Raw genomic sequence first — 26,943 nt, 5'->3', positions numbered from 1 at the left:
ATGATAAACATTATCTACATTTATCTTAAAATGCAATAAATAATTAAGTTAATTTACTATCGAACTGTCGAAATTATGACTTACGATTCTCATTGGCGAAATTAAAGGCGCGCAATCCAAATTGTTAATTTATTCTACTTTACATAACTAGGTTCATAGCTGACAGTGAAATTTGTAGTTAGTCGAAAAGTCTAATGCTAAGAATCGATTCCCTGTCGACTTTGAAAGGAGTAAGTCGATTCTAAGTAATCGATTTTTTCAAGAGAAATATCGGTTCTTGAGTAGAATCGGAATCGACTTAGCATCCCTATTTTGAACTTCAAAATCTTCAAAATGGTCAAGACCGTATTTAAGTGTATAATCTATGGTCAAGACATTTAGGATTGCTTAGCATTTGTCGTTTTTGTAAGTTTACGCGAAATTGTCCAATAATAACAGGACTGACAACTATTAAACAATAGTTTAATTTGAATTAAATTATGCCCTGTTTTTGGTATGTAATTAACAAGATACATATTTAGTTATAAATAAATATAAAAATAATGCCGACAACCAGAAAAAAGGTTATAAAAACTGTTTACAAAGACGAAGAGAGTGAAAATGAGGGTCGCGATTTTAGCGATTCCGGTTCTGAGGCAGTTATAACTGATCAATCCAGTTCTGATGATGAGGAAGAGGAATGTCATAATTCCTCAGAAGACGATTTTCAACCTAAAAAAATAAAATCAAAACTATCAATTTCGACGACAAAAACAAACATTACAAAGAAAACAAACTTTACAAAATCGTTCATCAGTAAACTAAATAAACAAAAAGATATAGAATGTGAAGATAATGAAAATGTTACTCCAACACTTTTTACTGTCAAAGATCTAACTGATGCCGATAAGCTTTTACCAATTTTAAACCTTTCAGAAAGTGGTAAGTATTAATTTAAAATAAGCAAAAAATATTTCTTTTTATAAAATGATTTGCCACCACAGTGCAATGCTTACGTTGAATAGGTGTAAAATGAAGACTAGTGATTCAAAACTAAATTATGCTCTTTATATGACTATAAGTAACCTACAAATCTATTTCTCTTTTTTATATTTAACTGAATTTTCCTATCATTTGTATTAATTTTTTTTTTTACAAAAAAAGTAAAATCTAAGTAATTTTAGTAAATCTAAGTAAATTTAAATCTAAGTAAGATTTCTTTTTATAAAGAAATCTTCCTTGATGTGATGAGTAAGAGACAATTAGAACATTACATTTACCTATTTGCTTTAGTAGCTGATCTCAACAAATAATCTGCGTTTTTATTCATACTTCAATTTAATATTATTTACAATTAATATAGAGTATGTTAAATCCATCCAACTGCTGGCTTTGAAATACACAGGCCTAAGACGGGCAGCAGCGTCTTCGGTGCGACAAAGCCAGTACTGCGGTCACCAACCCGCCTGCCCAGCGTGGTGACTATGGGCAAAACACATGAGTTCACGTTATTTTTGGCGTAAACTTGTGGAGGCCTATGTCCAGCAGTGGACTGTATAGGCTGTAATGATGATGATGATGATGATGATGATGATGTTAAATTATTTTTATTCATAAAAAAAAATTGACTTATTACTTAATTTTCACAATATTTTTACAGACAGCAGTGATGATGAATCTCCAACAGAAACTAAAAAAGCAAATCAACCAAATATCTCTTCGTTTAAAACTATTGAATCTGATGATGATGCCAATATTAAAATAGAATATAAAGATGTAAGTATATTTAAACTACACAAAATATATTAGGTGTTCGAGTCCTAATTGCATTCCTTAAAGTAAATCCGTAAGATACCTGAACATCTAGAATAACACACATGCTACTTTTCATCCTGACTTTTCCATGCAATCAGAAATTACGCATGTGAAAACCTGTTGTGCAGCTAGTATATCTATAAATACAAATCATACTGAAAAATATGTGTAAATGTAAAGTAAAGTGGGACTCGATGGTGAGTCTGTGAATTAAATAAAATTTGGTTTTTTACCAGGTGTGGTCAAACAATATACAGGATGACAGTGAGGAGATAGCTAAGAAAACATTTCTTGAACTTGAACAGCACAAACTTAAAATCGAAGAAACTAAATTATCAATACAAAATTATAAGGCAAAAAATGATAAAACAAATGAATCTGATGTTAAAGACCTACTCGCTCTTGGGGAAGAAGAGGTCAAACAAGAATCTCCTATCAAGAAAAAAAAGAAAATTCATAAACAAGATAGTGATTCTGAAATGGAAGACTGGGAAGAAGTTAATGGTAAAGATCTAATTATTAATAATAGTAATAGAAATACTTATTTTTGTTTATCCTACTGATATTATAAATGAAAAAGTTTGTGAGAATGCATGTATGTATGTATTTATGTTTGTATTTATGTTTGTAGGTTTATTGCTCTTTCACCTAAAAACTACTGGACCGATTTAATGAGACTTGGTATGGAGATAGCTGAAGATTTAAAATAATTCAGGCTTCTTTTCATCCCGACAATCCTACTATTATAGATAATAGAATAAGTTTTTAGTTGTAGCACTAAAAAAAAAAACAAAATAGCATGCAAGATCTTTTTTAACCGACTTCAAAAAAGGAGGAGGTCTTTAGTATGTTTGGGGATAATTTCGTCGCTTATGAACCAATTTTGATTATCCCTTTTTTTGTTGGAAAGTAAATAACCTAAGCGTGGTACCATGATAAGCAAATCGAGATCTGATGATGGGATCCCAAAGAAATCGATAACTTTTTACTGGGTGTACCGATTTTGATGATTTTTAATTTAACCGAAAGCTGATGTTTATCATGTGGTCACATTTACATTTCATCGAGATCTGATTACAACTTTTGGGGTACCTAATCTTTGATAATGCGTATATACTTGACTATTTTTTCGTCAACCTACGTTGTTTTTTTTTTGTTTTTTTTTTATGACAAATAGGCAGGCATTTGACCACAATCTCACCTGATGTTAAGTGACGATGCGGTCGAAGGTGGAGCATGCCTGCCTAATAACAGCCTATTCACTCTGGCCTTGAAGGCACCCAGATTGTATCGTTCGGGAAACACAGACGCGGGCAACGAGTTCCATTCCTTAGCTGTGCGCATCAGGAAAGTAGAGCCAAAGCGTTTTGTGCGCGTAGGTGGCATATCGATGACATAAGGATGGAACGATCGACCGCGCCTAGTGTCCCGATGGCGGAAGGTTGTTGGGGGAATTAGATCGTGTAATTCCTTCGCACACTCACCGAAATATATTTTGTAGTTTATATGTTGTAGTTTTGTTTTATATGTTGTGTTTGTATGTATGACTTGTCGATGTAATTGAAGTTGGTAATTTTTCGTTTGTCAGCAAACACAATTATTATACTAATATAAGTTGTATTGCAAGAATTTCTGGTATGTTTTGGAATATGTATGCAGATTTAAGATTTTTAAGTTTAATTTAAAAAAGTGATTATATAATTTTGTTTAAACAAAACTAATTTTATACAGTTATTTACAGTTTTTTATGTTTTAAATATAATTGTAAGTTATGTAATTTATATTATTTATTGTACTTAAAAAAAATCTTATTATTATATTGTAGAAACAAAAGGAATACCACAACAAGGTCTGCAATTAATAGTAGATATTCCAAATGCAACATGTAGAAAAACAAAAAAACTGGATGTCGAAATGATGATGAAAAGGAAAATTAACAGAGTCAAAAAAGAGTATCAGGTTTATATGCATAAAGTTCATGTCCTTTGTTGGTTGGGTCACGGTAATTATGTCAGTCAAGTTTTAAATGATCAAACTATTTTGGCAGCTGCATTATCTGTGGTTCCATCAAAAGAATGTTACCCAGGAGAAAGAGTAGATATGAAATATTTGGAACAAATTACAACATGGTACAATGATAAAATGTCGATTAAACAAGACAAGGGTGAAAATAAATTCAAACCTAAATCACCTCCATTAAAAAATATCTTACTCGAACAAATGAAACACAGAGTTTTCACTACTAAAAAGTATATGGTTTTTACTTTTGTTTCTATGCTAAGAAGCCTTGGGTTACAGTGTCGAGTCATGTTCAATTTTGTTGTTCTACCGATTAAGCCACCTTCTTCTGAATTATGTTCATTATCAACAAAAACGAATGATGAAAGTAAAAAAAATAAAAAAGATGTAAAAATTAAAGAAGAAATGAAGTCATCAAGTGGATCGAAAAAGATGTCAAAAAGTAAAGAAGATAATATACCTCAACTTGATGGAAATTACGACAGCTCAAGTGAATCTGAAAATATTATGCAAGTTGATGGAGCTGATGATAAGGTTTCTGTAAAAACTAGAAAACAGAAGATTGAAGCTGCAAAGAATTCCAAAAAACATTTAGGCAGTGAAATAAATGTTGACGAAGAAAGTATTTCACCTCCAAAAAGGGTAAGAAAAAATGTAACATCGCACGCAGAAAAGAGTGGTGATACTCTAAGTCCTGCTACAAAACAAAAAGATAATATTTCTAAAACTAGCCCTAGTAAAAACAGTACACCAAGCAATGATATAAATGAGAAAAATGTTAAAAAGCCAACTACACGAAAATCATTAAGTTTGAATCGTTTGGATTCTCAAAACGAAATTAAAGATGAAAAAAAGCCGAACTCGGTAAATACACGAAGGACAAGAAGTAGTAAAACCTCTACAAATATTTCCAAATTAGTAGAACAGCCTATTGATCTAAATGAGTCAACATCAAGAAAAAAATCTAACAAAACACCTAAAATTGTTGTAACAAATGAGAATAATCATGATGTTTCTAGTAAATACTTTGATTCCTCAGAAAATAAAGGGACAAGAGGTGGTAGAAAACGTACAAGAACATCAGAACCAAAGGTAGATAACAACAAAGCTGAGCAGTTAAATGTATCAAAATCACGAGCAAAAAGCGCTAATACTGTTGTAAACAAAAGTAAATATTTTGATAAAGATACTGATAAAGAACCGGCAACAAAGTCTGTTAGGTCTAGGAGTAGTAAACAGACAGATAATATTGCAGAAGATAAAAAGAGAGTAAGCCATAGGGACCTTACAATGAAAAAGGTACCTAAAAATGATGTTACAAAGGATTTAATAAAAATAATTAAGGGTAGAGTTAAGGAAGCAAAAGCTGAAGCTAAAAAGGGTATTGTAAAATGTGAGTACAAAGTTATTTGTAGCTTGTTAGTTTTCTTGAAATTTTCTGATTATACTAAAACAAAAATTAAATATAGGAATAAAGCATAAATGTTTATAAATTTTTTAGCTAAAATAAAACAGGAGTCTGATGATGATAGTGACTATCTACCTGTACAGTCACCGCAGAAAGCAGAAAGTGATGAAGATTTTAAACCTACTAAAATAAGTCCAAAAGCCAAATTATCTGTGAAAAAAATAGATCGTCGTGTGGTATCTACAGATGATGAATTGCCTTTGAATAAAATTGATGTTTGGTGTGAAGTATTTGTTGAAGAATTAGAGGAATGGGTTCCTGTAGATGTTATTAAAGGCAAAGTGCATTGTGTTAATGAAATATATGTGAGTGTTATTATTGTAACTTAACTATTTATAGTGTCATAATTAAAATCAAACTTATATATTATTTTGGACCAACATAAAAAAAGGAAGAGGTTATCAATTCAACTATTTTTTTTATGTGTCCTAACCTCTTACTGGGTTATGGGATATCAATAATTCCATTTAAATTTAATCGAGCTCTGACTAGTACTTTTTGAGTTGTATCTAATAATGCGCATTTACTTGACTATATTTTTGTCGACCTATGTTGTATTAAACATCACAACTTTTCACTGGGTATACTGGTTCTCACTTATTCTTACTCGGTCATGTGGCCCATTTCAATGTAATCGAGATTTATTTATTTATTTATTTTATAGGCAATCCGACAGCGTTATGTTACAATAGTATGTTACAATATAATGTACAAATATGGCCAAAATAGGATCACACTGATATATAAAAATATTAATCTTTAAAAAATACATAACTAGACACTATATTTAAAAAAAATAGTAGTACTTTTTGAGTTGTAAATTTGATTCACATCTGATGACGACTTTTTGAGTAACAAGGATGTTAACGCGTATTTACTAATACTATTATATACCGTAGTGGCACCAATGACCGACAAGACCCAATAACCGACACTTTATATTTTGATTCAATAAAATAAGAGTAGGAAAACGATTTCTTAATATAGCAAAACTGTACCATAGATAGCACACTTTTGATTGGCTCCCAGTGACTTTTGAGCGATATCCGTCTTTTTTTTTTAAAATGACGGTGTGACAACTGATTGCGCCTGGAGTACCGGTGAAAATTACAACATTTCTTAGTGAAATCCTTAAGGAAGTGGGTACATTTTTTTTATTAATTATACTAATGTAGTCTAACATATTTGGATTTTATGTTTTTCACGGGTTATTATAAGAACTATACGATCGATTTTTGTTCTAACGAAAGTTTAAGGTTATTTTGATATTAGTATAATGTTGGTGTCGATCACTGGTTTTTATAAACTGACTTTTACCAATAATCGACACGGGTCGATAATAATTTTTGAAAACATTTTTCGTTTGACAAGCGAATGTAGTTCTTCTTACTTTGCGTATTTGGTAGATATTTGAAGTAAAATAAACAAAGTCGAGAGACCAGTAATCGACAAGTGTCGACTATTGGGAAATAATGTGTCGATGATTGGTTCTTACAGATGGTTCCGAAAAAATTGGTGATGAATACTTATTAAACTGTTAATTTTATTTTAACGACCCACTAAGGAGGCCGCGATTTGGCAGATACACATTATAGGTAATAGTCGATAACTGGGAGTCGGTAATTGGTAACTGTCGATTACTGGAGATTCGGTGTCGATGATTGGAGATTTATACACTTTTTCCATTTTTAGGATTTTTTTCTAATCCGGATATAGTTAATAAAAATATTACATCCTATTCTTATATCAAGAATATACCTTACCATACTCAATCGTTACTTTTGGTTTAAAGATAACTAAATGACCTTTAATTTTATAAAGAAGTCCACTATCTCCTTAAAGTGTCGACGATTGGTGCCACTACGTTACTATTTTTTCGTCTACCTGCGTTGTATTACTGGCCAATGTAAGTGAAGTCAGTTTTTTTTTTCATTCGGAAGCAAACAAAATTATTTGATTGATTGATTCAGTCCATATTACCACTCTGTTAGGCAAAAGCCTTTTGCCTTATATAAGATGACGTTTGAACCTTAAATCTCGACGCTGCATCATTGTGAGTTAAAAATCACTATCAGGTTTCTATGATACAAATTGGGAGAATGCAGATCTATGATAACAAGTGGAATCCACAGACACCCAGATAAGTAATAAAATGTATACAAATATCTGCTCTGATCAGTGGTAGCAAGGCAACTCCACGTATAACTATACTACAGAAGGATTCTCATCATTTTTTAACTCTGCAGAATCGAGTCACTCATCCTGTGAGGTATATCGTTGGTTGGGATAACAACAATTATTTAAAAGATTTGACCCGACGTTATGTGCCACACTGGAATACAGTAACACGTAAACAACGTGTCGAACCTCTGTGGTGGGACAAGGCTATAAAATCTTGGACGGGACCGAAAACAGCTAGAGACAGAGAAGAAGATGAAAGATTAGACAGAATGCAGTTAGAAGCACCTTTACCTAAAAGTATTGCTGAGTAAGTATAATGTCAAATACATTTTAATATAATATTAAATAAATAAATATTTTGTATTTGTATAATCCTTAAGCAAAGCCTAAGTAGTTTAAGTAACCAATCATGATATCTGTTTAGACTACTGATAAATTATCAAACCTGCTCAAAAAATTATGATAAACTTTCTCCGGAGATTCACCCAAGAGGAGATATTTCATTCTTAATCTATATACATATATACGTATATATATATATGTACATCCTCGTACCATATAAATATGTGCAAAGTACACGACTCGAAAATTAATTTAATATTAAAAAAAATTAACAATGAATTCTCTTTTCTAAATGTTTTTTTTCCACTTAATATGAAAGATGCATCTAATATGAAAATGTTACTTCTCATTTTAAGTACTTCTACACTCTTACATTGTTTGAAAAAGGATAAAATGTCTCTATTTCCAAAAAAGGAGGAGGTTCTCAATTCGATTGTATTTTTCTCTTTTTTTATGTATGTTATCTCAGAACCTTTAGTATAAGTAACTCAAAAAATACCAGTTTGATCTCATTTGAATTTAATTGAGATTTACCTGGTACTTTTTGAGTTATACTAATAATGCGTTCTTTACTTAATTATTTTTCGTCGACCTACGTTGTATTATACCGCATAAGTGTTTACTGGGTGTACCGATTTCGACGATTGTTATTTTAATCGAAAGCCGATACTTGTCTTGTAGCCCCCTTAAATTTGATCGAGATGTCATGGATACTTTTTGAGTAATCTTTGATAACGCGTATTCACTTGTCTCGTCTATTTTTTCGTATAGGTACTACGTTGTATCATTTGTCAGTGTAATTGAAGTTGTTTTTTTTTTTGGTTTGCGAACAAACACATGAAACTATGTGTGAAATATTTAATATTAGTTTAAATAATTAGTTACAAAGCTATTTTATTTATTACAGATACAAAAATCATCCCCTATATGCTTTAAAGCGACATTTGCTTAAATTTGAAGCGATTTACCCGCCCGATGCAGCAGTACTAGGCTTTGTAAGAGGTGAACCTGTATATGCTCGGGAGTGTGTATATGTTTGTCGGTCACGAGAAATTTGGCTAAAAGAAGCAAAAGTTGTAAAACTCGGTGAAGAACCCTACAAAATTGTGAAAGCACGACCAAAATGGGACAGGGTATTTGTTTTTTATTAGTAATTTATTTAATGGAATCGATGTGAACTATAGAAACTTATCTAATTGCAATGTTATATCTTTCATTTTGTTTTTTTTTTTTTCATAGCAAACTGTAAGACTAATAGTTATACTATGTTATTATTGTATTGTTAATTTTCAGCTTTCAAATAAATTAATAACTGATAAACCTCTCGAAGTGTTTGGTCCGTGGCAAGTACAAGATTATGAGCCTCCTACAGCTGAAAATGGAATTGTACCTCGGAACCCATATGGAAATGTTGAATTGTTCAAAGAATGTATGTTACCAAAAGGGACAGTACTTATAAAGTGTAAGCAACAATTTTTTTATAATCTATACACTAAAGACTAGACGGTGCTTGCATTTTCATTTGTGTTGAATATTAATAAGTGACTGATCAGTTTATTTTTATGGTTATTTCTCCATATTTTGAAATTGTAGCATATTTTATGGAAAAGTAGTATTATTGGATTAATATTATTCGTTAGAAAGTTTGCCTTTGAATATAAACCAATTTTCCAACATTAGGTTTAGGTTTTGAAATCTGATCGGCCTATGATGAGTATATTAAAAGAAATTATATACCTTTTATATTTTAATAAGACTGCTTATTAAAGATCAGCTCTTCATCCATACTTCATTTGTCTAAAAATTTCTTTGGCTAAGGTCTAGACTAGGAAAAACCGAATTAGAAAAACCGAATTATGGGGTTTTTGGGTGTGGAGGGTGGAGGTTGTAGGGGAAGCTATACAAGGTAACACTGTCACACCTCAAAACCCCATGGTTATGGAGATATCCATGGTTAAAGTTTTGAGGTTAGAAGAAGAATTTAAAGCTATTATAATACCTTTGAGCTCGTACTGTTTGCATTGTGTGACAAATCGACACTTTTAAACAAAATAACGCGTCTGACATAATATTCTAATAAAATTAGTAACATTGCGTGCTAGAATATAGGTTTAGAAATTCTAAAAATACCCAGCTCTCTTAGACTCAGCCTCCGCTGCGGAACGGAGCATGAGTGAGCGTGCTTTCGCACGCAAGGGCGGAAGGGCTGCACTTCCCGCAGCGCCGGAGCCAAGCGTTCCTCTAACTTTCGAAATTCTTCTTCTAACCTCAAAACTATAACCATGGATATCTCCATAACCATGGGGTTCTGAGGTGTGACAGTGGTAACAGGGGTAGCGTTCACCACCCTCCCTCCCCCCTTCCCCCCACGGTCCCGAAATTCGGTTTTTCCTAATCTAAAGCTTTACCATTTCTTTATCATCTCATATGTTCTTCTATGAAATTAATATTTCCCTCATTTTCAAATGTTTCAGTAATGTTTCATTTATTTCTTTAACCTATCCTATTCTTAATATATGAATTAGCAAACACTAACAGAATTTAAATTGAAGTAATTCTTGATATTGACGCCGCGTTGGCGCAATAGTTACAGCTATGGATTGTACCTGTTGCGCAGGCGGTTGCGGGTTCGATCCCCGCACTTGACAAACATTTGTATTGGCCATACAGGTGTTTGCCGTGGTCTGGGTGTTTGTGCAGTCCTTGTGGGTCTCCCCACCGTGCCTCGGAGAGCACGTTAAGCCGTCGGTCCCGTTTGTTATCATGTACACCTGATATAGTTCGCGTCATGTAAAAAGAACGCTGAAAGAAACTGGAGGGGGTGCGTTTGCGCATGGGTATACTCGCGCACAAAAGTACTACTGTTTTATTTTTTAATTAGGCTTTCACTCGCTGCTTCGTATAATGGTTATTGGTATAATGGTTATATTTTTTAATGTACCTACATTAAAAAATACTAGAAATACCAGTGTGAATAATTCGGACTAAATAAGTATAATAATTATCACTTTACAAAATTACAATTTTTTTTTCAAACAAAAGCAATAACAAATTTTTTAGTTATTGAAATGTCGTATTCAAAAATATCAATTATCTGAACTCTCGATATTAGTATCTTAATAGTTTTTATGTGTTTAAAATGATAAATTGTTATTTGCTTTTTAGTGAAATAAATAGTAAATGGAGTTTTACAAGTGTCCGTATGCTAATGTGTTGTAAAAGTGGTTGTTTACCAAATGAGACTGTTCCAAAAAATGGACAGTACGAAAAAGTTTTTTCAAGAGTTGGCAACACTGTAAATCGCCTTTGCGCATTTTGACAACCAGCGTTCTTTTTACATGACGCGAATTATATGTTATAAATAATTTTTCTCACTTCTCTATGTAAAACTATTTCGTAATTTAAAACTTTTGTGCGCGATAGTATTTTGTGTCGACGTTGAACTGTCCAACCAATAGCACACCGGCAAGCATGCGACACGTGATAAACACTCCCGTCCCGCTACCCCATACCACCAAATAGACCGATAAATCGCTTCTGCACAGCTTCAAGGCCAGCGTTCTTTTTACATGACGCGAACTATAGCGATCGTTACTCATAGTAGGTAATATATCCGCCAACCCGCATTAGAGCAGTGTGGTGGATTAAGCTCTGATCCTTCTCCTACATGGAGAAAGAGGCCTATGCCCAGTAGCGGGATATTACAGGCTAAAACGTTGATATTAGTGTATTAAACCAAATAAAGTCTAGCTAGTTATTATCTACGCTTCAGCCTGTAATATCCCACTGTTGGGCATAGGCCTCTTTCCCCATGTAGGAGAAGGATCAGAGCTTAATCCACCACGCTGCTCCAATGCGGGTTGGCGGATATTTTCCCTACTATGAGTAACGATCGCTATCAGGTGTACATGATAACAACCGGGACCGACGGCTTAACGTGCTCTCCGAGGCACGGTGGGGAGACCCACAAGGACTGCACAAACACCCAGACCATGGCAAACACCTGTATGGCCAATACAAATGTTTGTCATGTGCGGGGATCGAACCCGCAACCGCCAGCGCAACCGGCACAATCTATAGCTGTGACCGTTGCGCCAACGCGGCGTCAGTTATTATCTTTTATTATTTAAACCATTTCACATTTACTTTGAATTTTATTTACAGTACCTGGCTTAAATCGAATTGCCAAGAAGTTAAATATAGACTGTGCTCCAGCGATGACCGGATTTGATTATAATGGAGGTTACTGTCATCCCGTGTATGATGGGTTTGTTGTGTGTAAGGAATTTGAAGACGTTATTACAGAAGCATGGCAGCAGGTAATTAGAGTACATTGTAATTTTTTTTTATGTTTTTCAGGTGTAATTTTGTCACACTGTAAATTACTTTCTAATCTAATAAGTATAAAATATATAATATAATATATATAACAAAATTATGTAAATTTTTAATATATTCCCATTTTTTTCCTTCAATTATAATTGTCAAAATAAAATGTTTTTGTGAGAGTATTTTAAGGAAATATTTTGTAAAACAATTAAGTCTGAAAAGTACAAAGCATATTTTCAATTACTTTGATAGAGTGTTGTTTAATTAGCAATGTATCTATGACTGCCTTTATGTTATTATGACAAATTGTTAATGTATTAAAACAATGTATTTAATTTCAGGACCAAGAAGAACAAGAACGCAAAGAGGAAGAAAAATTAGAAGCTCGAGTTTACGGTAACTGGAGAAAACTTATAAGAGGTTTGCTCATAAAGGAGAGGCTCAAAGCTAAATATGGTTTCGAAGAGCCAAGCACTTCGAAAACAAAAGCAAAAGGTCCTAGACTCGTTGTGAAGAAAAAATAATAAACAAACAACAAAAAGAAGGGTATCACAATGTCTTTGTTTTTTTTTCTATTATTTGTTTCTTCGTTATTTTATGTTATACTATATCATAGCTGACTAATTAATTATTATGAATCGATTGTAATGAATTGCTTGATAAATATCAAGGACAATTAATTCCATACAAATGATGAAGAATTTTTCTCCTACTTGAAGGCAAACCTGGTAGTTGAAAACTGTAAAAACATATTTCTAAAATAATGTTAACTTAAATTAGCTTTTAAAAAACAAAGAAGTAATTATAATGCCATAGTAAATGTGATCCGCCTACTTTTATATGTATATATTTTGTTTTGTTATATAGGCCAGTAAAATAAAAGCCATTTTAAAGTCGCCCTGCGCTAAATTTCCAGTTAAGGTTTAGGATCACATCAACTCGTTGACGAGATAGTACAGATAGTCAACTCTTTAGAGTTATCCGCGGAGATAGATTAACCGGTTCATTAAATGGGCCATAGATCGTTAATGGTAAGTTAACAGGGTATATAAGATCCAAAATATTATTCTCTTAAATATAGGACTTAATAACTTTTGCCCTAAAGTGCATAGTTTTCGAGATATCGGCCAAAAAAGTTATTCCAAGATGGCGCTTAAAGCTCCACTTTAATCTGCCAGCATTTTGTGATTTTATACTCAGTAAGTGATCCTAAACATATGCGAAGTTAAATTCTATTTTTACTGGACTATTATGAATCTCCAAGCAATTTGTTTCCCGTATTTATCTGTTATATATATATATATATATATATATATATATATATATATATATATATATATAATAAATTATTTTTAATATAATGTAAAGTGAATAAAAATTCTCAGTATAATCTACCTCAAAAATGTATTATGTACTTTGCAAAACAATATGTACTTTATTGAATTTAGTTTAACAGCATAATTTTCAATTAGTATATAATATACTTTGTCTATGTTTTACAATCCTATTTAAATGCACATTGAAATCCTAATTGTATTATGTTTAGTAATTTTTAATGTATAAGATGGAAATATGTGGAAAAAATTAAACGAAATAACTTTTCACTTTGATGTTTCAAAGTAACTATCACACACCATCCATACTCTGTTTAGTTTATTGTAAGTTAAAAAAATTACCTGGAAGTTTTAAGAATAAGATTTTGTAATGCATTAAATAAACAACAACTTTAAATTTACCACATATTTCATATAGGGTTTATACTCAAAAAACTAAGCAATAATTTTCTGTAAGCTTCTTAGGCTTAAAATTATGTAAGAATGAAAACGTTTGCATCTTACTTTGTTTGGCAGTGTCATTTTAATTATTATTTTTTTCGATCCCTATCGAAAGAAAAAATATTTTTAAGATTTATTGCCATTGCTACTTAATAAAATCTCTTAATTTTTTATGATTAAAAACACTTATTTTTAATTATGTCAAAATTAGGGTTTTTTTTAAACACACAGTGCTGTATTAGAAATATCAAATAATATTGTTGTGCCTGCTCAACCTGTTGATTTATTATAAGCCTAGGATAAGAATTATGCAAGTGAGTATTTTTTACACCCATTTTAATTTTGTTCGGTAATTATGTTGTTTCCAATTGGTTTTCAAATAAATGTTATTTTTTATATATTTTGTTTAAATAACTTCGTCAAAGTATCATCTATCACCAATAGTAATCAGCATCATGACAGAAGTTTCACTCAAGAATATACTGATATTTTTCTAACAATATACAATATTAATGAAACATGGTCATATTGTATTTGTAATACACTCTACGACATTATTAAATGGAAAACTTATCACAAGTGTGTAAGGGCTTGCATAAAAAATCTTTTATACAATGATATGATAAGCATCAAAATTAATATAATAATAGTGGTAATCTCCTGTAAGACTATTATATCTGAAATGACCTCCAATTGCCACAAGTGAAGTGAGGCACGGAATCGGAATTTGATCCCACAGCTCCTCCAACTGCGTGTCGATGGCAGCCATCGCAGAGACTATTCTAATCCAGAAGCTGGACATCTTTATGAAGGTTTATTCTACGTAACAAAAAGGTGCATTGGATGGGATGCTCTTTTGCTTCATACCACATCTCATTGTTGCCCCAACCAAACAAACGTCCAAATTAACCTAGACTCACTATGAAAATACGCAATACCAACCAATTTTTTGTCACAAGTAAGTAAAGCTTGATTGCCAACTGTTGTTTAAGGAAGGGTTTTAATTTAAATATTACTAACATGTCTTTACTTTGCATCTTAAGTACTGTGTCTTATCCTAAAGACCTCTCACTTCTTTTTACCTCTAACTTTTACTTCCAAACTAATTCCGCTTTGCTCGCGGACAATTCCAATTATTTATTACTAGCTGCTGCCCGCGACGTCGTCTGTGTGAACGCTATACAGCACCAAAAATACCTACGATTATAGCTTTTAAAATAACATTCATTTACCCTTTTCTTCTTTACATTTCATATCTACAGAAAAATCTCATAGGTGGCGCTGCTTTAAAATTATCTTGTCTACTTATATTCATTTAATTATGTTTATCGGCTTAGTTACTTATATTACGTGATTTTTATAGTGTGAAACTAACTTATATAGCATGGTTATTAACATGACAACAACATTCAAATATGCATCGTTAGATTACACGTTGTTACAGAATGCGTTGAGGAAATAAAGGTTCACTGCTCGTTCCCGGTAGGTGAGAGCATGATAATATGTAGCCTATATGTTGACCCGACTTCTTAATAATATTCGTGCCAAATTTGAAGTAAATCCATGCGGTACTTTTTGAATTTATCCCGGACATATATACAGACAAACAGACAAAAATTCTAAAAACTATATTTTTGGCTTCAGTATCGATTGTAGATCACACCCCAAGTATTCTTTAAAAAAAATATTCAATGTACAGTTTTGACTTTCCTACCATTTTATTATATGTAGCTATAGATAGCCAGGTTTGAAAATATCGTTCATTTTAAGTTTTAAATTACAATATTGTACTTTATATTGCAGCTTTTTATGTAGAAAACATTTGTAAAAATTTGAAGTTTAAAAATAAACACTTATTAAAAATGAATATAACATTGTATGAGATATTTTTAATATAAAGGCAAATTTAAAAACGAAGGGTTTTTAAAAAAAAAGAAGAAAATATTGGTGCTCATTTATTTAATAAAAAGAAAAGTAATAAATATTGTAGTTGTAGTCGCAATATAATGCAATAAGCTGCCTTAATTTATGAATATTTATATGTTACACAGCGAAAGCTTCAAAGCATTTGGTATTAAACCTAGCACAGCTTACTGCTGTTTAAAAATTAATTGACATCAGTATGTACAAAGAATCTTTGGTGTAATTTTTTTTAAATAAAGATATACATATAGTAATATATATGTGCTTCAGATCTTCACGATGAGATCTGGTCGGTCGAAACGATTGCATATTGCAATCTTTGCCGCGTTTACAGGATAGTTTACCTTATATCAAAAAAAGTGATATTTTAGGTATTTTTCACAATGCCATTGATGAAGTCGTTGAATTTTTTATATTTTTTTTTGTATTTATTTTATTTAATTGTTTAATACCTTATGTACTTATAATAACTATTAAGTCTATGCACCTTACGCTACGATATTTTATGACGAATTTATAAACTAAGGGCCCAGACACATTCATCACAGTTTGTACATATGAAAGGAATGTAACCTTAATTTATATTTTCCTATCATAAAATATTCGCCTTATCAAATAATTAAATCTTTTACTTATGAGTCTTATTTGATATTATCAACCATTATTAAAACCAGTTTAATACATGGTATGATGAACAAAAGGTAGCGTTATGCAATAGATTAAATTCCTTTCATGCTACCACGCATTCTGTAAGTTTATAAAGTCCAGCTTCATATTAAAATTAAGCCATGGTCAATGTGCCTGCGCCAATACCAAATCCAACACCTTTAGGCCCGTAGTTTCGACCGTAGCATCCGCGGCAGTAGATTTCACCATTGGGCCCGTCATTTAGGTTAGTGGAATCCTAAAACAAAACAAAAATATTTTGATTTTGTACTTACTGTAAATAACTTTGTATCGCCTTACTTCAAAATGTACATTATAAATTTTTCCGAATACTGTTTATCAATTTTTTTATGTGCTTAATACCACGTAATTTTTTTAACATTTTCTTAAATTTTTATTTGTAAACTGTAACACTAAATATAAACGTCAGAATTGACATTTGTTATGTTGAAATTTATAATATAATTGTAAGATGGTGGTTGACAAGTTACAAGTTGATTATATAGTTGAAGTTGACTTCAATGTTTTTGAGTTGTGTGATTTTTCTGTGAAGTTAGCCATTATCAACTTATAAAAAGATTGAGGCTTTAATTTTTGCAATTTATGGAAAATATTTCGCCTAATTACAATGGGCGCTATAAAAATTACCCTCATACTTGTTGTTTTCGTGACAGTCTACTTAACCGGTAGTACTTTAGGCGAATTTTCTACGGAAGATTGTGCTTCTCTAGGTTTCATAAAAGCTAATCTATTATGTTCTTCTTGTGATCAGTTAAAGGATTTCAGTTTAGATCAATTAGTGGAACATTGTAAGGAATGTTGTCATAATGATGAATCGGCACCAAAGGAAAAGAAATATGCACGTGCTATTTTAGAGGTCTGTACTTGCAAGTTTCCAGCATATCCTCAAATTCAAGCATTCGTTAAGAGTGACAGACCCGCTAAGTTTCCAAATTTGCAAATCAAATATTTACGTGGACTGGATCCAATAATCAAGCTCCTGGACAAGGATGGTATAGTCAAAGAAACTGTCGCAATTGAGAAATGGAATACAGATTCTGTTGAAGAATTTTTAAACACACATCTTATAAAAGAAGAGGATGACGATAGAGGGTTCTTAAAAACTAATCTTATTTAATAAATTATGTAATAAGACTGGTTGTTTTACTGTTTGTTTAAAACCAAACATTTCTTGTAATCTAATGAACTTTGATCCTATCTTGACAAATTGTCATGTATATAAAATAAAAGTAAATCGCTAAATGCATTGCCAAGTGCAGAACTCGATAATGGCTGGATCCATTTGACTAACTTTTTATTTAACTTTCCCAATACTTAAAAAATGTATTGTTTACTTAGAAATCATGAGTTTGACAGTTTGCAACATAAGATCGACTCCAGCAATTTATACTAACCTAACTTGTAAAAGTGAACTTTACAATAGAGGCTTATAAAAGGGAAAAATGTGATACCTTATATATTAATTAAGAAACTTATTAGAAATTTGGAATCTTTAATAGTTAATTTATTCATTGCAATTTCACATTTTTTTAGTGCATATAAAAACACATTTTATCAAGTATGAATTTAAAAAACCCATTATCTATATTATTTTAATTTGTGTTGGCATAGTATAAATTGTTGTTGTCGAGATGTCTGTCGGGTCAGCTAGTTAGCTTACAACACCCTTAGGTACTCACAAGAGATCTGTGGCAGTCTGCACATGAGAAGCACCTTCTGTGCCATGTGCCATTCTTTGAATGCATCTGCTCTGCAGCATATACAGGGAATCCACACCGAGGGCAACCCTGCCCTTTAGCTGCCTTCTGTCCCGTGAAAGGTAACTGTTCGGTGCTGTAGTAGTATTGCGGTATGTTAATAAAATGTAAACTTTGTTTCATCGCATTTTGAAATACCAATATTATTTACTTCAAGGAAATTACATAAAATTTTAATTTGGATGTTCATGCAAGATAAAAAAAACAATTAATGTGCAGTCGAATGGGATAATGCACAATAAGGATATAAATTAACTAAGTTGTTAATATATTAAGATATTGAGGAAAAATGACAATTTTTAACCGACTTCAAAAAAGGAGGAGGTTACTCAATTCGACCGTATATGTTTTTTTTATGTATAACTAATTTATTTTTTAGGGATAACTCCGTCATTTATGGACCGATTTCGATAATTTTTCTTTTGTTGGAAAGGAGATATCCCTAGTTTGGTACCATGATAAGGAAACCAGGATCTGATGATGGGATCCCAGAGAAATCGAGGGAAACTCGAAAATCCGCATAACTTTTTACTGGGTGTACCGATTTTGATGATTTTTAATTTCATCGAAAGCCGATGTATATCATATGGTCATATTTAAATTTCATCGCGATCTGATTACAACTTTTGGAGTAATCTTTGATAATGCGTATTTACTTGACTTTTTTTTTGTCTACCTATGTTGTATTACTTGTCGATATAATTGAAGTCTGTTTTTCTTCGTTTGCCTGCAAACACAATCATTAAAAAAAACTATTTCACAATTTGTTTTTGTTTTTTTTCTAGAAATTACCAGACCACAAAATTAAAATATTTATATGTATCAAACACACCATTAATTCAAACAAGTTGACTTATTATAACTCGTTATTTAAGGACTGTATAATAGTGAATCACAAATGTTAAAATAATTGTTTACTTACTATGTAACAGTTGGCTCGGAGTCGGTACAAACTAGTGTTGGCGCGTGTCCATAGCCGAATCCTCTTGGTCCAAAGAGTTTAGAATAGCATGAGCGGCAGTGAATTTCCTTATCAGGACCGTCGCAAGCCAACATAGAGTCCAGCGGCCGGTGACATTCGGCGCAGTTGAAGCATTTCTTGTGCCACATCTATAAAAGTACCAACTATTCAATAGTTGGTCTATGTACTTTGCATTTTAGATCCTACTTATAAGTAGTTTAAAAATGTGTATAACATGAGATATTTGTGAGTTATAAAAATTGTGTGTTATTATAACAATAATGTACTTATAGGCACTTGATTACATGTAGGTACCTTGTGTAATATGTCTCATAAAATATATAGGTAGGTACTTAAAATAAAAAATATACGTCCCTAAAATTTCGTTAAAAAGTAGAAATGGCCCATTTTTCGGAACGTGTGTTTAGTATCAGACGATCTATGGGCTCAAATTTATGCTGGCATTACTGAGCGATTTGGGTTTATTTTTATCTTTAACATTTTTATTCTGGGTGATTGAGAAAAAAATTATAGCTATTGTCATCGTTTGATGACAACAACTATAATTTTTCGATCGATCTATTTCTTTCTTCAAAAGTTGCTATACTTACAGTTCCCTTAGCCAGCTGTTGTTCCGCTGCAAACACCATACCACCGCATCTTGGGCAACCTTGTCCTTTTGGCGCTTTGATAGAAGTGGTATCCGAATTATAATAAGGACGGTTAGCCGAAATTTCTTCTTCGCTGTTAAACAATAATTAGTTTAAGCTTAAATTTTGTTTCGCACAAAATACGTTATTTATTTTAAAATATATAATATTCGAAACTTACGACAAGCCGTCGGTCTGAAGGAATCCAGAGCCGCATGCAAAACCGTAACCGTGAGGTCCCCATTTCTTTCCGTAACAAGTTTTGCAATAAACATCATTATCAGGTCCGTCACACGCAATGATTGAATCCAAAGTTTTGGTGCAGTCGTGACATTTGAAACATTTGCGATGCCATTCGCGACCTTTGGCAAGGACTTGTTCTGCGGCGTAGACAACCCCACCACATCGTGGACAACCTTTGCCAGGTGGTGCTTGTATCGCGGCAGTATCAATCACCGTAGTTTTTGGTGCCTGATCACTAGACAACAAAAAAGTAAAATTTAACGTACCTAAATGTAAGTCAAAAAGTTTTTAAATAATTTATTGACCCGGTAAGTCTTTAGATTAAGAGCCGTCGAATTATCTAAGCTCAAAATTTGACCGTTTATCAGCAAAATTTAGTTACAAAAAAAAAACCCTAACCTATCTAACTTTAAAATGACGGCTCTTAATCTAAAGACTAGCCATCTACCCTACTAATATAATAGTATAATTGTGCCTTCGCTCCATATGTATCCACATATATCATTTCCCGCTCTATCTATCGATTATAACTCAATTCTGTTTTTAAAATGATCAATCTGTATACCAATTACGTATAAGTTAAAAATAATGATGAGCTGCTATGAAACATAAAGTAAATTAATAATATAAGTGAATTGTTGAGTAAAAAAGTCATCCGCTTCTAAATATAAATAAGATATAGGTGAAATCTACATCAGATTAAATATGTTGTAAGAGCGCGTGGCTAGTCTTGCCTAAATTAAAATTAGTTCGTTCGAGAACGAATAGCGAGATCTATTCCTGCATTGGCAATCTGCCATCTTTTGTTTGTATTATAAGCTGTTTTTATGAAAGTGTAGCGATGGAAATAACCGAAACCTGTCTGTAACCTGAGAAGATAATTTTTGACATAATTATGCTACCATAAATAAAAATAGAAAAGATGCCAAACTCTTTACCTATGTATGTTAGCTGTTTAAGTAATACTAATTAATAACTAAAACTATTATTTTTACAAATATTTATCAAGCATAAATATAAAGTGGTTTGTTTTCTTTTAGATAAACAATGGTAATATTTTTTCTACATACGATACGTCCATATAGAACTATAAGCATATGATTAAATTTTTTATCATTCTTACCCATTAGCATAAGGATCACTCTGTAGAACTCCAGCTCCTTTACCATAACCGTATCCTTTGGGTCCAAACTTTTTACCGTAGCAAACTAAAGAAAAATATATGTATCAATTAAATAATTTAGTGATCAATACTCCATCAAGCTTAATTAATATTAGGTAATTATTTTTTTAAATATAGACAGTTCTTGCAAGACATGGGTATTTTAATTATAATATTAAATTATTATGGAAAGTTAGTTTTGTTGTAACTTGGATAGGAGAACAAACCTTTGCAGTAAATGTCTTTGTCAGGGGCTTCGCAACAGTTGGTAGAGTCCAGCCGCTTTTGGCAGTCGCCGCATTTGAAGCACTCCTTGTGCCATGCCTGGACATATAGTGAACAATGAAGGCATGTGGGAACATTCATGCAAGGGCACTACACGCAAGGTACACGCAGTTATCACAGTGATACTTGGTGTTAACACCTAAACATTCTTAATTGGACGTGCGTTCAGGTAGTCAACATAAGGACTAAAATACCTCGACAATATATTTCTTTATCTGGTCCGTCACAATGCGTCATTGAGTCTAGATTCTTGTTGCAAGTTAAGCATACGAAGCATCGGTTGTGATACGCCTACGGTACAAATTGTGGTGTTATTCGTATGTTAATAAGCAATGCTTACTCTTTCGTTTCATAGAGTCGTACATAGTTTTGATGAAGAACAAGTGTTTGTATTATTATCTTGTTTAATTTATGATATGAAAAAAATATGTACAGTAGTAAATAATTTAGTTATAATAACGATTAATATAAAGTAGAGCATTAATAATAATAGACATTTTTAATACAGCGATATTTTAAAAAAGTCTTACCTTTCCACGAGCAAGCATTTGTTCGGCAGCATAAACATAACCACCACAACGCGGACATCCTTCTCCTGGCGGTGCCTTTGCAATCATACGAGGCTCCAAACAGGCTCCATTCGTTCGTACGCCCCTGTACATATAAACCACATCATTGTGTGCTCCCCAGAGTCTACAATCTGGTAGAGCCACAATCCAGAAGACGTGTTAAAAGCCTATTGGGCATCGGAGTATTCCAATTGACCCCTACGAACAAATGATTCACACTCATGGCAGCGAAGCAGATGATACCGGCGGCGCACCTCCGCCGTAATGGGAGAAGGTAAGGGCTCCCGACCGCCCGCACCATGTGGCTCGTGATTAGGTCTAGTCACACATTCTACATAGGTCTATCAGAGGGCGCTTTCCTTATCCCATCACATGATTTGGCTAATTAAATACATGAGAAGCGTTAACTAAGTGTTAGTTTGGGTCAGTTGCGGAGAAAGTTACGAATAATAAAAATGAGATAGATTTTCTTTGCATGCTGTAATGGTGCGACTCGAGCATTACAAAGCCGTGCCTAGGCTTTATATAATGGGTTCTCACCATTGTTCTGTTGTATTCGGTTCGCCCCAATTAGGAGTAAGGAAAAATCTAGGGAGGGAACGCGGCTACCCGGCGAGAGCCTTTGCCGTTACTACTCGGGCCCAAACCGGTTTCGACCACGTTCCCATTGAACAACAATTGGAAGTGGTAGTCGACTCTTTTATTATTATTTTTTTTATAAATTATAAATAATTAGACTGATAAACAAAATAAATTAAGCGATAGCGAATAAATAACCCTAACTAGAATCATTTAAAGTACAGTGGCGATCGCGAGGCACCGCTGGTTGGCCGAGATGCGTGTCGGCGTCCCGCTAGCTCTGCTGGACGGCTGCTCGCGCTCAATTCCTGTTGCGACATAAACGGAGACTGGTCATGCATATGTCGGGCAGCGCATAATTTACAGCCGAGCGCGCACTTTCTGCTCATATGAGATTATGTACACGCGGTTAATGTTGTTACGTACGGGCCCGCAGGCCGGTCGGCACGGCGACCTTAGATAAGGAAAGACCCTCAGATGCGCGGGCGGCGGGAGTTCGAATTAATTTGGTACTTACGCGTTCTCGCCTTTAAGGTGATCACCGGTGTCCATGGACAGGCAGCCAGCACCGCCGCCAAAGCCATAGCCTTTAGGTCCGAATTTACGCGCATGGCAAACTTTGCAGTAAAGTTCACCTTCGTGCTCTGAGCAGTTGGTGGAATCCAGTAATTTCTGGCAAAGACCTGCATTAACAAAAAATTTTAATCAACATCCAGATTTCACGTTTACGCGGAGTTTTGTTGTCTAGAATTTGATCGAAAGAAAAAGAAACGATTTTATTATATATTTCAATAAAATTATAGATTCCTAAACCAATAGTGGCTGTTATTTCTTTGTAACTGAATAACCAACAAAATAAAACCACCCAATGGCCAAAGATATGCTCGATCTCCCAGATGCGATGGTTTTACCGTATACCGTACCGATATACCGTATAGTATTAGATAAAATGATATTTTATCAGTTAAATAAATTTTAAATATTTTTATTAACCGACTTCAAAAAAGGAAGAGGTAATATTTTATATATAAAAAAGGAGGATATATATATATATATATATATATTTTCATGTATGTTCGGGGATAACTCCGTCGTTTATGGACCGATTTCGATAAAAAAAATTTTGTTGGAAAGGAGATATCCCAAGGGTGATACCATGTTAAGGAAACCAGGATCTGATGATCGAGGTAAACCTTCGAAAAACGTAGTGACGGCTAGCGCGTTTGTTAATATTTTTTTTCGTCAACTGACGTTGTATTACTTGTCGGTGTAATTGAAGTCGTTTTTTTTCGTTTGCGAGAAAACAATTATTAGATACTGTTTTAAATCCTTATAATGATTTTTCGTACATTTGGATATAGGTCAATGTTACATCTTTCTCAGTAATTAAGTTTTAATTTAGATATTTTACCGCATTTGAAACACATCTTGTGCCATTTGAGTCCGCCAGCGACACGTTCTTCTGCCGCGTATACGGACTTGCCGCATTTCGGACACTTGGGGTTATCTGCAGGTTTGAAAGGCATTGTGCTCGCTTAACTTATCCTGAAAAGAAAAGTTAAATTTTTTATTTGTAATGACTTTATAGTCAAGATCTAAAGTATTGTTAAGTTTTGTTTATGCGGCAACGTGGAAATATCCTGTTTTTATTAATACTTTAAATTTGTAAACGTATTTCACTTATCAGTATTCCACAATTTTTAAGGTCACTTAAAGAAATAAATAATTAGTGCTAAAATAAAGCATCATTTAATCACTGACAAAAATAATTTTAATTATTACATTCGTTGGCCTAATTCCAAGTTACCACATTCACTAACAACGCATTAAAACTGCACTTTATTGCTCAAAAGCCACATACGAAACACGTTAAAATACTATTTAATACAACTCTTTCCAATTATTAAGAATATTCAGCGTAAAGACGTGCGAATCGTAAGGCGGGCGGGGCGTGGGTTGTGTTCCGGCGCTCCTAATTTGGGGCGTTCAGGTAAAGTTACGCTTCTGGAGTGGTAATGCAACGCTATAAATAGATTGCATAAGGAAGAAGCCGTTAAATCACTCGCGATCAGGTTAAGTTTTTTTTTGTTAGAATCACTTTCACCAGTCACGGACCTGTTCGTCGAGTCGCTACGAGAGTCGAGCTCCCGGACGCGTATACAGTTCAGGGCGGTGATGCCGAGACTGCGGTTCGCGGAGGTCGAATGATGCGCGAGGGCAGTGGGCCACCGTAGTCTATGTTCGAGTTGCACACGGCCCCAGTGGAGGGGCGTCCGCACCGCCCTCGCACCCTCGCCCTCGACTCTACTTCGTGACTACCCCCAAAATTAACAATTGATCACATTGGTAAAACATATACGTTTCCGTTTACACAATTTTTTTTATAAGGATGATTTAAATAATATATAGAATATATTTTGCCTAAAAAATTTATAGTACATTAAACATTTTTAAAAAAAAATACGAAACTGAACTTCCTAAGCTTCAGCATGGTATCAAGAGCCTTTTTAAACACGCTTTCGACAATTTTCGTTAACAGTTTCAGGCAACATTAAGGTGGGCTTTTTACAATTCTATTTATTAATAAATAATATTATTATCTTCATTTGTAATCATATTAAAACAAAAAACAAATAGATGAACAAACGAATTACACCTACTAATTACTTCGATAATTACACTATAGCGTGACTGTAAAGAAAACATAATAAAATACTCTAAAAAAGTTATGTTTTTAAACATTTTTATTTTGCCGTTGTTCGTGATACCGTAAGTAGACTCTTTGTCGTCGCAAACAAATCTCAACCTTATTCAATTGAACACTCTTGGACTAAACTCCTATTTTAACGTAATTCTTCTTATGTTATAATTTCGAAAGTTTATGAAGACGGGCTAGAAAATTCATGAATGGATGTATATAAAATAGCTAGCTGTAGATTCAGAAGATCCTAAAGAAAATGTGATTTACGTAAACTAAGATTTGATTCAAGAATAAGAGACTTCAATTATTCATTAATCAAAATGACAAAACATACTGCTACAAACTAGAAACTAGAAAAAAATACAAAGTTTATGATAATTCAAACAGCAAAAAAATTAACTTAACATATTCTTATATTTATAAATTAGATCAAATTATTCTACAAAAGGCAAGGAAAACTAAAAAAAAAACTGGATTTATCATTAAAAATATAATGTAGGTAAGTATATTCACGTTTGACTAAATGATCGTACTTTCTCACTTTACAAATTAAATTTAAAGCTTTATTACTTATGGCTAAAAAGTATTTATGTTATCTATCGATATATTAATACGTGAAGTAAAAACCTTGTAACCACTATATATATACAACTTTTTCGGATTTTATCGCGGTTTATTAAGTTTTTTAGATGACCGACGTACTCTTTTTACGAAAATTGCTCGGACGGAGGAGTTTGAAATTTCGCATACTTATGTATAGTTTATATAGAGAAGGAGTACAGAAATATAATATATTTCTTTAAAATAATGCATAAAAATACATTACATCACTATTACATCACATTATTGTGTTTGCAGGCAAACGAAGAAAAACCGACTTCAATTATATCGACAAGTAATACAACGTAGGTAGACGAAAAAATAGTCAAGTAAATACGCATTATCAAAGATTACTCCAAAAGTTGTAATCAGATCTCGATGAAATTTAAATATGACCACATGATAAACATCGGCTTTCGATTAAATTATAAATCATTAAAATCGGTGCACCCAGTAAAAAGTTATGCGGATTTTCGAGAGTTTCCCTCGATTTCTCTGGGATCCCATCATCAGATCCTGGTTTCCTTATCATGGTCCCTAACTAGAGATATCTCCTTTCCAACAAAAAAAGAATTATCAAAATCGGTTCATAAACGACGGAGTTATCCCCTTACATACATACTCAAATATATATATATATATATATATATATATATATATACGGTCGAATTGAGTAACCTTCTCCTTTTTTTGAAGTCGATTAAAAAATCATTTCACACACTAGCATAACCGTCACTATTTTGTAAGTTACGCACCAAAATATTTTAATAAAATAATCATAATAATTATAATTATTAGGTTGTCTTCACGTAACATAGGTAATGTACGGCCCATCTGATAATAAGTGGATACCGTAACCTATAGACGCCTGCTACATTAGAAGCATTGCAAGCATACATATCCTGCTTAATAATAAGT

The 26,943-nt window shown here is 32.9% G+C and overlaps 3 protein-coding genes and 1 long non-coding RNA gene across 5 annotated transcripts; 2 read left to right on the top strand and 2 right to left on the bottom strand.

Annotated features, from left to right (window-relative positions):
• The first annotated feature begins 351 nt into the window (after positions 1–351).
• On the top strand, positions 352–12,688 carry LOC123670164 (DNA repair protein complementing XP-C cells homolog). Its single transcript, XM_045603676.1, has 10 exons — positions 352–921; positions 1,640–1,755; positions 2,031–2,298; positions 3,620–5,217; positions 5,329–5,586; positions 7,528–7,769; positions 8,712–8,937; positions 9,098–9,266; positions 11,969–12,123; positions 12,475–12,688. The coding sequence occupies exons 1-10, from the start codon at positions 543–545 to the stop codon at positions 12,655–12,657; spliced, it is 3,594 nt and encodes a 1,197-aa protein (XP_045459632.1). The 5' UTR covers positions 352–542; the 3' UTR covers positions 12,658–12,688.
• On the bottom strand, positions 10,295–11,565 carry LOC123670165. Its single transcript, XR_006745877.1, has 2 exons — positions 11,520–11,565; positions 10,295–10,361 (listed from the first exon to the last, which is right to left on the bottom strand). It is a non-coding gene; the product is annotated as an uncharacterized LOC123670165 (long non-coding RNA).
• Positions 12,689–15,850: 3,162 nt separating the features above from the next.
• On the bottom strand, positions 15,851–24,966 carry LOC123670163 (muscle LIM protein 1-like). Of its 2 annotated transcripts, XM_045603675.1 has the most exons (11): positions 24,840–24,966; positions 24,136–24,269; positions 23,242–23,407; positions 22,107–22,230; positions 21,519–21,615; positions 21,253–21,337; positions 20,068–20,364; positions 19,848–19,980; positions 19,198–19,385; positions 18,198–18,351; positions 15,851–16,735 (listed from the first exon to the last, which is right to left on the bottom strand). In XM_045603675.1, the coding sequence occupies exons 2-11, from the start codon at positions 24,248–24,250 to the stop codon at positions 16,613–16,615; spliced, it is 1,482 nt and encodes a 493-aa protein (XP_045459631.1). In that variant the 5' UTR covers positions 24,251–24,269; positions 24,840–24,966; the 3' UTR covers positions 15,851–16,612. The 2 variants fall into 2 exon arrangements, with proteins under 2 accessions (XP_045459631.1, XP_045459630.1); XM_045603674.1 differs by lacking the exons at positions 15,851–16,735; positions 18,198–18,351; positions 19,198–19,385; ... (3 more) ...; positions 21,519–21,615; positions 22,107–22,230 and adding an exon at positions 22,831–23,032 and having other exon boundaries at positions 24,840–24,961.
• On the top strand, positions 16,986–17,652 carry LOC123670162 (selenoprotein F). The gene has a single exon (XM_045603673.1). The coding sequence runs from the start codon at positions 17,126–17,128 to the stop codon at positions 17,633–17,635; it is 510 nt and encodes a 169-aa protein (XP_045459629.1). The 5' UTR covers positions 16,986–17,125; the 3' UTR covers positions 17,636–17,652.
• Positions 24,967–26,943: the final 1,977 nt, after the last annotated feature.

This window comes from Melitaea cinxia, chromosome 4 (assembly GCF_905220565.1).
Source record: "Melitaea cinxia chromosome 4, ilMelCinx1.1, whole genome shotgun sequence".
NCBI classification, from domain to species: Eukaryota; Metazoa; Arthropoda; class Insecta; order Lepidoptera; family Nymphalidae; genus Melitaea; species Melitaea cinxia.
This window is presented reverse-complemented; position numbering and strand designations above follow the sequence as displayed.

Excerpts from the sequence above, each read along its gene's own strand:
- LOC123670164 (XM_045603676.1), top strand. The coding sequence starts at position 543 with ATGCCGACAACCAGAAAAAAGGTTATAAAAACTGTTTACAAAGACGAA. Across the intron at positions 1,756-2,030 it reads TTAAAATAGAATATAAAGAT|GTGTGGTCAAACAATATACA; the intron begins GTAAGTATATTT and ends GTTTTTTACCAG. Across the intron at positions 5,587-7,527 it reads ATTGTGTTAATGAAATATAT|AATCGAGTCACTCATCCTGT; the intron begins GTGAGTGTTATT and ends TTAACTCTGCAG.
- LOC123670162 (XM_045603673.1), top strand. The coding sequence starts at position 17,126 with ATGGGCGCTATAAAAATTACCCTCATACTTGTTGTTTTCGTGACAGTC.
- LOC123670163 (XM_045603675.1), bottom strand. The coding sequence starts at position 24,250 with ATGCCTTTCAAACCTGCAGATAACCCCAAGTGTCCGAAATGCGGCAAG. Across the intron at positions 21,616-22,106 it reads AAATGCTTGCTCGTGGAAAG|GCATGGCACAAGGAGTGCTT; the intron begins GTAAGACTTTTT and ends CTATATGTCCAG. Across the intron at positions 20,365-21,252 it reads AGTGATCCTTATGCTAATGG|TGATCAGGCACCAAAAACTA; the intron begins GTAAGAATGATA and ends TTTGTTGTCTAG.